Source organism: Entelurus aequoreus, linkage group LG24 (genome assembly GCF_033978785.1).
Source record: "Entelurus aequoreus isolate RoL-2023_Sb linkage group LG24, RoL_Eaeq_v1.1, whole genome shotgun sequence".
Taxonomy (NCBI): domain Eukaryota; kingdom Metazoa; phylum Chordata; class Actinopteri; order Syngnathiformes; family Syngnathidae; genus Entelurus; species Entelurus aequoreus.
In genome coordinates, this window is record NC_084754.1 from 30,595,318 (window position 1) to 30,607,660 (window position 12,343).

Sequence of the window (12,343 nt, forward strand, 5' to 3'; positions counted from 1 at the left end):
TTGAGAATCCCTGCATTAAGCACTACATGAAGTCCCTTACCTTGATGCGACTAACGGCTTCCTGGGCCTGCGACATGCGGACAGTCTTGGAAGGGTTCTTATCAGACAGCACCTGAGTGCAGCCAAGGTAGTTGGCAGCAAAGATGATCCCATCAATAAGATCTTCTGGCTCACAAGGACCTGGGACTTGGTGACACAGGAAATAAGCGTACACTATACAACTTTAAATGTGTGTCCGATACACACATTAGTCAATTATTCTGAAACGCTTACCGTCTTCAAAACTGGGAAAGGAAGCTGATTCTTGTGTCTTTTTGAAAAAAAGAAATTATTATTAGATTCCAAGGCAACTCTATCAGTCATACAAGCAACACCAGATCTACTCAACAAAGGTCATGTTTTTAAGGATCTACTGCAAAAACACTGGTCAAAGTTCCCCAATGATATAGAATATATTCTATATGGAAGGAGTCCTCTGCATGACAAAGTGTGCTACTGTTTTTAGAAAATGGAATGTTAGTTTTGAGCTACATGTATTTATTGGAGACCAACGTAAAATACAAACCCCAAAACCAGTGGAGTTGGCACGTTGTGTAAATCGTAAATAAAAACAGAATTTGCAAATCCTTTTCAACCTATATTCAATTGAATGGACTGAAAAGACAAGATATTTAATGTTCAAACTGAGAAACTTTTGTTATTCTTTGCAAATATTAGCTCATTTGGAATTTGATGCCTGCAACATGTTTCAAAAAAGCTGGCACAAGTGGCAAAAAAGAGGAACGCTCATCAAACACTTATTTGGAACATCCCACAGGTGAACAGGCTAATTGGGGACAGGTGGGTGCCATGATTGGGTATAAAAGCAGCTTCCATGAAATGCTCAGTCATTCACAAACAAGGATGGGGTGAGGGTCACCACTTTGTGAACAAATGCGTGAGCAAATGGTCCAACAGTTTAACAACAACATTTCTCAACCAGCTATTGCAAGGAATTTAGGAATTTCACCATGTACGGTCCGTAATATCATCAAAAGTTTCAGAGAATCTGGAGAAATCACTGCACGTAACATTGAATGCCCGTGACCTTGGATCCTGCATCAAAAACCGACATCAGTGTGTAAAGAGTATCACCACATGGGCTCAGGAACACTTCAGAAAAACCACTGTCAGTAACTACAGTTTGTTGCTACATCTGTAAGTGCAAGTTAAAACTCCACTATGCAAAGCGAAAGCCATTTATCAACAACACCCAGAAACGCAGCCGGCTTCGCTGGGCCCAAGTTCATCTAAGATGGACTGATGCAAAGTGGAAAAGTGTTCTGTGGTCTGACGAATCCACATTTCAAATTGTTTTTGGAAACTGTGGACGTCGTGTCCTCCGGAACAAAGAGGAAAAGAACCATCCGGATTGTTATAGGCGCAAAGTTGTAAAGCCAGCATCTGTGATGGTATGGGGGTGTATTAGTGCCCAAGGCATTGGTAACTTACACATCTGTGAAGGCGCCATTAATGCTGAAAGGTACATACAGGTTTTGGAGCAACATATGTTGCCATCCAAGCAACGTTATCATGGACGCCCCTGCTTATTTCAGCAAGACAATGCCAAGCCACGTGTTACAACAGCGTGGCTTCATAGTAAAAGAGTGCAGGTACTAGACTGGCCTGCCTGTAGTCCAGACCTGTCTCCCATTGAAAATGTGTGGTGCATTATGAAGCGTAAAGTACCACAGTGGAGAACCCGGACTGTTGAACAACTTAAGCTGTACATCAAGCAAGAATGGGAAATAATTCCACCTGAAAAGCTTCAGCTTTAGTCTCCTCAGAGTGTTGTTAAAAGGAAAGTCCATGTAACACAGTGGTAAAAATGCCTCTGTGCTAACTTTTTTGCAATGTGTCGTTGCCATTAAATTCTAAGTTAATGATTATTTGCAAAAAAAATATGTGTCTCAGTTCGAACATTAAATATCTCGTCTTTGCAGTCTATTCAATTGAATATAAGTTGAAAAGGATTTGCAAATCATTGTATTCTGTTTTTATTTACGAATTACACAACGTGCCAACTTCACTGCTTTTGGGTTTTGTAGTACAGAAAGAAAAAAATATTACTTTATCTGTTATATCAACTGGTATTAAAACAAACACTTTCTGCCAATCGACAGATGATTTAAAGACAATAATAGATCAAATATCATGAATCAACATATCATAATACTGCATGTTGCTTAAAGGGCCCTTCTAATGCTGTCAACATTAGCAATTATTTCATAGTTCTGGACCTAAAAATGATGTATACAGGTAAAATTCCCCCCAAAATAGACACAATAGTGATTTTATAGGCTTGTTTTCTAACGAGTTCAGCACATTTTGGAATGCCCACATTTAGTTGCAAAATGCAAAATGCATCAGCCTGCTGATGTCACCTACAGAAGACTGGAGGCCATTTCATACTGTGTAGTATGTGTTTTGGTAGCATCTTCATCCCGAATCGCGATATGTATGAACCTCTCCAGTCAAATTGACTCACACAAAATATATACATCATTTACTGACCTTTTTATAATAAAATATCTGTGAATTAGTATATGCAACAGTTTTGTAATATGTAATTAATTAATTCAGTCATTATTATTATACTGAGATGAAGAATATCTTATTTTCAATAAGGTTGAAAGTATTTCTCATAATTCTTCTTTGTACTTTGTAAGCACTATTCATTTGAACAACCTCTTAAACTGGATCATATCAGTGCAATGTTTAACTTCTTTACTTAATCCATTCCATCATTTAATTCCACATCATTTTAGATGTTTGTAATTTTACCAAATCATCGAACTTTAATATTTTTGACTCAATAAATAAAGTGTTTGTATGTTCTCTATATCCAACATTATGTATCAGTCTAATTGATCTTTTTTGTAACACGGTTAACGAATGTAGTGCACATTTGTAGTTATTTCCCCACATTTCTGCACAATAACTCAGATGTGGTAATACTATAGTAGTGAGCAGTAGAGAATGTGAAGTGATTTGTTAAACCAAATATTGTGTGTTTTTTTCCATATACAACAACCTATCTGGACTCGATAAGAGAATCGATAAGGAATCGGTTCGATAAGAGGATTCGATAATAGGCTCAAACTCGATAATTTCTTATCAAACATCATCCCTAAGCCAAATGTGATCCCGAAAATCAGGAGCACTCTCGAGGGGAGTCTCTCAAAAACGAGAGAAAATGAAGGTAAGCCGCCAATATTTTTTATCAGGCATCCTCTTCTACTGATGTTTACCTTAAAGGCCTTCTGAAACCCACTACTACCGACCACGCAGTCTGATAGTTTATATATCAATGATGAAATCTTAACATTGCAACACATGCCAATACGGCCGGGTTAACTTATAAAGTGCAATTTTAAATTTCCCGCGAAACTTCCGGTTGAAAATGTCTATGTATGATGACGTTTGCGCGTGACGTCAATGGTTGAAGCAGAAGTATTGGGACACATTGTATCCCAATACAAACAGCTCTGTTTTCATCGCAAAATTCCACAGTATTCTGGATATCTGTGTTGGTGAATCTTTTGCAATTTGTTTAATGAACAATGAAGACTGCAAAGAAGAAAACTGTAGGTGGGATCGGTGTATCAGCGGCTGGCTGCAGCAAAATAACCAGGAGGACTTTGACTTGGATAGCAGACGCGCTATCCGACGCTAGCCGCCGACCGCATCGATGATCGGGTGAAGTCCTTCGTCGCGCCGTCGATCGCTGGAACGCAGGTGAGCACGGTTGTTGATGAGCAGATGAGGGCTGGCGTAGGTGGATAGCTAATGTTTTTAGCATAGCTCTGTCGAGGTCCCGTAGCTAAGTTAGCTTCAATGGCGTCGTTAGCAACAGCATTGTTAAGCTTCGCCAGGCTGGAAAGCATTAACCGTGTAGTTACAGGTCCAGAGTTTGGTAGTATTGTTGATCTTCTGTCTATCCTTCCAGTCAGGGGCTTATTTATTTTGTTTCTATCTGCATTTAAGCACGATGCTATCACGTTAGCTCCGTAGCTAAATTGCTTCAACGATGTATTGTCGTGGGGATAAAAGTCACTGTGAATGTCCATTTCACGTTCTCAACTCTCATTTTCAAGAGGATATAGTATCCGAGGTGGTTTAAAATACAAATCCGTGATCCAAAATAGAAAAAGGAGAAAGTGTGGAATCCAATGAGCCCTTGTACCTAAGTTACGGTACAAGGGCAAAGATACGTCCTGCACTGCACTCTAATCCTTCACTCTCACGTTCCTCATCCACAAATCTTTCATCCTCGCTCAAATTAATGGGGTAATCGTCGCTTTCTCGGTCCGAATCGCTCTCGATGCTGGTGTAAACAATGGGGAAATGTGAGGAGCCCTTTAACCTGCGACGTCACGCTACTTCCGGTACAGGCAAGGCTTTTTTTATCAGCGACCAAAAGTTGCGAACTTTATCGTCGATGTTCTCTACTAAATCCTTTCAGCAAAAATATGGCAATATCGCGAAATGATCAAGTATGACACATAGAATGGATCTGCTATCCCCGTTTAAATAAGAAAATTTCATTTCAGTAGGCCTTTATAAATAATAAATAAATAAGGGAATGCTGGAAAAACATGAGGAAACACAGGCTATGGTGTCTATGGAAGAGCAGGGAAGTCCGGCAATGGCAATGTTTTTATATTTCTTTTTTGTTCATAATGTTAACCATCTCGGTTTTGAAGTAATCATAGATCAGGTCGACAGCAACATGCAATTAAGTGATCAAAATAATAGTTTTACATGCTTCTATCCATACTGTCTACGCTGGGAAATGGGCTGTAGTTCTGTAGATGACATCACACCAAGAGGGGGTGACGTATCGAGTCTGGAATTGGGGCGTTCCAAGTACAGTTGATTATCTACCGATTTATTTATTATTTTAAACTAATTGATATTGGAAATGACAGGCAGATTAATTTTCAGGAGGAAAAAAATACATTGTTAGTGAAATTTCGGTCATCTGGACGCTCTAAAGCCTTTAAAGCCAAATATAGCCTTTTTCATTCCCAGCAGATAGAGCAGACCTGGGCAAATTAGGGCCCAGGGGCCACATGCGGCCCATTAAGCTTTTCAATCTGGCCCACCGGACATTCTCAAATAATTTTTTTAGATCTTTAAGATGGAAACTGTAGCTGCCATTATGATGTGCAGTGATGTTTTCAAATGACCGTAATCCTTGAACTATACAAAGTATTTCAATGGTTGGAATATGCGCTTTTGCATTATATACTAGTTACTATGGTAATCTAATTAGTTACTATGGTAATCTAATTAGTTACTATGGTAATGTAAGTCACAGCAGCTCAGACGAGGCACCAAGCAGTGTGGGTGGGGAGCGTTTCCACAGAGTGTTTCCATAGCGGCCAGCCTGAAATGTGGGTGTCAGGGACAGACGCGGGAGGAGATTTTCACAACAAAGTTCTAAAGCTTAGTGATATATCAGATGTATCAGATTGTAGTTGGGGTTTTTTTTACCCTTCGCATTCATATTTCGCTGTGTTTGTTGCAATTTTGTTGCGTTTCACTTGATTGTAAAACATATCAATCGAGAGGGGGTGTGACGTTCATATGTTGTCAATATTCAGTGTTTTATCGTTCATAGTTAATATTGTAAATCCCACATTATTTATTTTCATGTACCATTCTGGGTGTCTCATTCATAAAAAAATCTGAATTTCCATTTCGTTTTTAAGGCGGTCTGTCATAACGTTTTTAGCATTCAATCAGACATTATTGTGAGGTTTTGTATTAGTGTTCCTAAAAATAGATTATACCGGCTCGCGGACACATTTCTTTTTCTAAATTTGGCCCCCTGGGTCAAAATAATTGCCCAGGCCTGAAATAGAGACATATTTGGGAACGGGATCTTAAGGCATTATTGCATATTAATGTGAATTAATTTCTTATAAGCCATCCCGACGTGGTTACTGTCAGAATAATTGTATCCAAGTTATCACAAAACTTTGTGTTACATTGAGTTCAGCTCGCCCTGCGAGAGGACAAAAGCTGTCTTTGATCCTACCAAGCAAAAGGCTTGTGTAAAACTCCACTGTGTAGGGTGGGAAGCGACATGAAGGCGTCGGTTTCTTTGATGTATTGTAATCCACAGGAAGATTTTGTCTTGACCCGAGATCTACAAAGCGGAGAGGAAGCAGGCACCTGGCGTGCCTGGAGGCTCCCCTCCAGGCACCTTTTCTTTGAACTGTTTTGTGACCAAAGGCAGCGGCTGTTTACGACCCCCTTCCTTTAGAAACAGCTGTTGCCATGTAATCAGGGAAAGTCCAAATAAAAGAGGAGGCATACAATCTTTCGTCAGAGCGTGGGACGACACTGTTCAAGGGTACAGTGTCTACGCGTTTCTCCTCAATTGAGCTTGATTGATTGATTGATTGATTGAGACTTTTATTAGTAGGTTGTACATATTCCGTACAATTGATCACTAAATGGTAAAACCCGAATAAGTTTTTCAACTTGTTTAAGTCGGGGTCCACTTAAATTGATTCATGAAACAGATATATACTATCTGAATTGAATTCTGTCTCTGTTTAATTCCTTGCTTCTTGTCTTGTTTTATAGATGTCATCAGTGTTTGAACCTGACAGTTACAATTCACATTAGTTTAATTAAAATCTCTACCTAAATGTTTAGTTTGGATTTGTGCCGTTTTACTACAGCACTAAGTAAACATAACAATTATGATGATGATCATTGATAATTATTCAAGGACCTTATAGAATTTGAATGTAACTTAGTAAAGAGCAGAAATAAATGTTATTAAAGATGAGGAGAATGTTGTGTATTGTATTTGAGATTGTTTGTCCATCTGTTAGTTCGTTAGTAGGCCACTCTTCCTGGAACAGATGGACAGCGCAATGATGATTTTGGCGGCGTTGGACGTTTTACTGATGCGGTCGTGTCTCAACGGTAAAAATACATCTACTGTAATTATGGATGAATATCAAGAATCTAGTGCCTTACGATGGGTAATATTCAAAAATGCATCCTTACCTTGGGGGAGCCACTCTCGTCTTCTGGAAGGAGATCTGGACTCGGAGGCCTCCTTGGCTGATCTGGCACTTCCATGTGCGTCGCGGCGGTGCTTGGCTCCTTCTCATCCTGCTGTACACAAACAACCACCTCAGTACCATCTCACTAAGGTGATTATAACGCTCACATTTCACAAACCAAAAGCTTCTCAAGAGACAATATAATCGAAAAGGTAGTTATATATACACAGTGGTACCTCAACTTAGACATGCTTTGAGATAAGAGGTGGCTCTCGGCTAATTGTTATGCTTTAAGTTGCAAGCAAAAACCTGAGTTGCAAGCATCCCCTCCATTAGTTGACGCAGTAAATATCACAGTGAGCCCAATAGGATCGGCCCCAAAACATCTGGTCTTACTTGTTAGCAATAGCATGTAGCTAGAGATCGACATAACTTTGTTTTCCAACCATGAAAAGGAAGAAAGTGAGTGGCAATTACTGAGAAGGAGAAGTGGATGACATTCATTGAATAAAGAAAGAAATACTTAAGAACATGACACGGCGTGTCGCCAACTTGGCGGTGTAATTCGAGCGTATCACTGCTAGTCTGCATCATAATAAAGCAGAATGAGTCTAACACCAACCAAGAATGTTCAAATTATATCTAAATGGCGGACAATCATCCATGAAAATACGGAAAAGCTGCTGATGGTGTGTTTGACAGAGAAGCAGCTCGACGGAGATACCTTAGAGGCCCACTCTCCAATGTTAATGCTGTACATTATTATTACATTACTGCATACAACTAATGTAGTTGTTAGTAGTACATTCTATTTTATATTCTATTTTTAGACAATATTTTTTTAGCTAAAAGTTGTGCTGTTTTTTGGGAGGGCAATCACCAATTGATATATATTAATTTCAATGGAAGACAATTTGAAATACAAGTGTTTTGAGTCACGAAAAAAATTAAGCCCATAAGAAGAGGTATTACTCTAAAGTACTGCACAAGTGTACACATTTTTTTCACATGCCATGTTTAGCAAAGTCCCACTCCTCTTTGTCTTGTTCTGCTTTAAAAGACACTTTCAAAAAGGTATTTCTGAGGTTACAAAGACGGAAAATAGTCCATCGGGGACGGCGTGGCTCAGTTGGGAGAGCGGCCGTGCCAGCAACCTGAGGTTCGATCCCCAGCTTCTACCACCCTAGTCACGTCCGTTGTGTCCTTGAGCGAGACACTTCACCCTTGCTCCTGATGGGTCGTGGTTAGCGCCTTGCATGGCAGCTCCCGCCATCAGTGTGTGAATGTGTGTGTGAATGGGTGAATGTGGAAATAGTGTCAAAGCGCTTTGAGTGCCTTGAAGGTAGAAAAGCGCTATACAAGTATAACCCATTTACCATTTATCTAGTCAAGGGGTTGGCAACCCAAAACTTTGAAAGAGCCAAATTGGACCAAAAATACAAAAAACGAATCTGTCTGGAGCCGCAAAAAATTAAAAGCTGTATATAATTATATATTAGCTATAACAGCCTACTATCAAAATGACTATGTGTCGCAGGCAAACCTTCGTTGACAGAATTGTTCAAATGTTTTATTTATTCTACACATTTTTACAACATTAGAAAACATTAGTAAATCAGAGGCTACTTAGAAGGTGAGATAACTCCTGGAAATTACTGGCTTAGAATGGCCAAAGGTATAGGTGTGTGTGTTCAATTTAAAGGAAACGGCAGGCTGCCTTCTTTTTAATAGATTTATTACAATCTTTGGCAAGCTAGATAATGTTTGCTGTGGTCTGGAACAACATGGCACACAAAAAACTATCTGAAATGTGTCATGAGACATGCAAAACTAAATAATATACAAAGAGGATAAAAGTAAAGGATATAAAATTAGCTCAAATATACCTACAAATGAGGCATAACGATGCAATATGTACATACAGCTAGCATAAATAGCATGTTAGCATTGATTAGCTTGCAGACATGCACTGACCAAATATGCCTGGTTAGAACGCCAACAAGTCAAAAACACCAACAAAGCGCACCTTTGTGCATTCACACACAGCATAAAACGTTTGGTGGACAAAATGAGACAAAGAAGGAGTGGAAGATTTTACATGTAAAGAAACTTTTGCGTCACAGTCCACACTATGGTGAGTTAGAGAACCGCCAAAATTAGTAGGACATATGATGTCCACCAAATACTCTCATCAGTGAAGCACACACACAAACATATTAAACAGTGGGCTTTCTAACAATTGGGAAGGTTTGTATCATGTTTGTCCTCAAACAAAAAACATACTAAAACAAACAAAAAAAAAATTCCCCATCTTTTTCAATTTTTAATCCTTTTTTAAAAATGTTTTAGGGAGCCACTAGGGCGGCACTAAAGAGCCGCATGCGGCTCAAGGGCCGCGGGTTACTGACCCCCCATCTAGTCAAAAACATGGCGTACTTACTTACGCCACAATACATTCATGCACCTAATAAAGACAAGTCCAAAGACTATTTAAGACAATCGCTTCTCCAGTGACCTGATGAATGATAGTTAACGCGCCCTGCCCTCCAGAGCCGTGAAGCCAACTCGCTCTGGCCAGCGAGGTTCACTGGGGGACGAGGGAGAGCAAGCAGAAGGCTGCTCACAACACTGCAGCTTTACTTCAGATTGCATTTTTGTGTTTTTTTGTGCAGCCCTATTATTTTAGGGTAGTCAGGGTACAGCTTGGAAATAAGTATAGATTTACTGTCCACTGAAAATCACTTCACTGCCAATCATTGTCTAACTCAAGGGTGTCCAAACAGGGGAGTCCATTGAAGGCCACTTACTGAAAAATCAAAGGATGCGGGGGCTATTTTGATCAATTTCATTTTCAAAACAAGTATGTTGTATAGATTTGTTTTACAGAAAACAAAACACAGCCTGCATGTTAATATTGTGTTTTAGTAAGTAAGGGTGCACAATAAATATCGGATGGATTATTTTTGGGTAGATATGAGGAAATATGACATCACACCAATGTATCCAATAACTTAATAGTGTCAAGCAAACCTGTGGAACTTATTCACAGTTTCAGAGGAAGACATGCTATTCGCACCAAATGTTTGGCATATTATTCTGCGAAGAGGAAAAAATCATCACCCTTTAAGACAGGGGTGCCCAAACTTTTTGACCAGGGGGCCGCATTGGGTTACAAAAATTTGGCTGGGGGCCAGGCACATACATATATATATATATATATATATATATATATATATATATATATATATATATATATATATATATATATATATATATATATATATATATATATATATATATATATATATATATATATATATATATATATATATATATAATTTAAAAAATAATAATAATAAAATATATATATATATATATATATATATATATATATATATATATATATATATATATATATATATATATATATATATATATATATATAGTCTGTTTCATTGCAGATTACCAGACACTGCGGCGCAATCGTGATGTCACGTTATCAACGGGAAAATGCATTTTTTTGAACGCTGGCGGGCTGTAGTTTGGGGGACCCTTGCTTTAAGACATCAAATCTTATAAACCACCTGAAACACCAACAATGCTATTTGATGGTGTTTTGAAAGCCTACAAAGACGTCAGCTGCGAAAGAAGCTGCCCCAAAGCCAGTCGCAAAAAAAGGCGTGCACAACCTACTGTTGAATCTATATTTTAAAAAAATAATAGATAAAATAAGTTATCAATACTGGTCTTGAGAAGCAGGAAGTTATATGGCTTGAAAACTAAATATTGCATTGTTCTTGTCTAGTTTTTAATTAAACCCAACATGATTGCAGATGGCCTCTGGGAATGAAACAAGACAAACCTGCTGGAGCTTCTGGTGCTGGCTCTGGCTCTGGCTCTCTTCGGGAGGCCTGGTCTCTTGTTCAGGTGCGTGACAAGGAGGCGGGGGCGGCTTGACGACCCCCTGCTGGCTCTCTAGGTTATTAGTGGAGGCGCCGGGTCTTGTTACAGGAGGGCTCTCTCTCCTCTGGCTGTTCACAGGTGTCTGGCCATTGGGGTGACGAGGAGGCGGTTGTTGCTTACCGGAGCTGGATTTAGCTTTTGTCCGCACGGGAGCTTTGTTGTTTTCCTTTGACGACGTCTTCACTCGATTATCATTTTTGTTGGCCGTGCAAGCTTTGACTCCGACGTCCTGTCCAGTTGCCCTCCTGCCTCGCCCTTTCCCCTGCCTGTCCTCCTTGGCGTTCACCTGAGATGACTCACAATTCCTATTGGCTCCTGCAGGCATGTTCTGTGTTCTTGTGTTTCCTTGGTCTTCTTCTCTATCCCTTCCAACGCAGCCTTTTCTACTCTTATTATTGTCCTGATAATGGCCAACTTGACTTGGAACCTTGTTTTCTAGACCGTCATCCTCTAAATCTTCTATGAATCTGGCTCCATCCAGCACCTCTTCAATCTCATCTCCATCGCAAAAGAAGAACCTGTTCTCCAGACCCATCACCACTTCTTCTCCCTCCACTGCTTCCCTTCTAATAGGGGTGCAACGTGCCCTAAAGGGGCGGCCCACCTTACAAGGCTTAGTGTCCGATTGTGATCCATCGCATCGGTCTGTGCTTGGACGAGGTGTGGCACTGCTGCCCTCAGTGGCGACTTTACCTACTCCAGCATGCTTTAGGTAAGCCCCATCCTCGGGGCAATACTGTTTGTAGTACCGTGTGTCCATGACGCCCTTTCTGTTCAGATGGAGCACCTCGTCATAGTCCTGCTCCACATCGGAGCCCACGTTGTCGTACTCAGAGCATGTGTCCTCCATGTCTTCGCGACTACTATAGGCAGCAGTCAACTGGGCATTGTTGACGTCCTTTAAAGTGCGGGATGACACCTCCCTCACTAAATCCGTGTGGTCTTCTTGACTGGGTTTACTAGGTCCCGGACATAGCTGTGGACCGGCTGCTGCTAAGTTGGAAATGGCAGCTGCTGGTTTATTCCCATGAGCCATTACTGGCCCAGTCAGCCAAAAGCTCTCAACCCTGTGAGCAGAGAAAATATAACAATGAGTTTTTGCATTATTCTCCTTGCCACATACCACATGGTAACATGAAAAAAATAATACAGTATACTCATTCGCATCTTTTACAGTCATACACAATCCCCTCTGATAAAACCCAGTACAATAATGCTAAATTCTGTTTGACTTTGTAACAAAATTGTTCATTAATTTGAAGGTAGTTTGTGGTGGTGTAGAACTGCACTGCATCATACATCAATATTTT

At 39.9% G+C, this 12,343-nt stretch overlaps 1 protein-coding gene across 3 annotated transcripts in view; it reads right to left on the minus strand.

Moving 5' to 3' along the window:
- apba2a (amyloid beta (A4) precursor protein-binding, family A, member 2a) overlaps positions 1 to 12,343 on the minus strand; it is a 38,875-nt gene that overhangs the window by 19,138 nt on the left and 7,394 nt on the right. Inside the window, exons 2-5 of one of the 3 annotated variants that reach the window (XM_062035785.1) lie at positions 10,933 to 12,100; positions 7,072 to 7,179; positions 274 to 310; positions 41 to 186 (exon numbers count right to left, since the gene is read on the minus strand). In XM_062035785.1, the coding sequence (XP_061891769.1) occupies positions 41 to 186; positions 274 to 310; positions 7,072 to 7,179; positions 10,933 to 12,069 (1,428 nt within the window). In that variant the 5' untranslated portion in view covers positions 12,070 to 12,100. Of the gene's footprint in view, positions 1 to 40; positions 187 to 273; positions 311 to 7,071; positions 7,183 to 10,932; positions 12,101 to 12,343 lie in introns of all 3 variants that reach the window. The other 2 variants (XM_062035786.1, XM_062035784.1) reach the window with 2 other exon arrangements.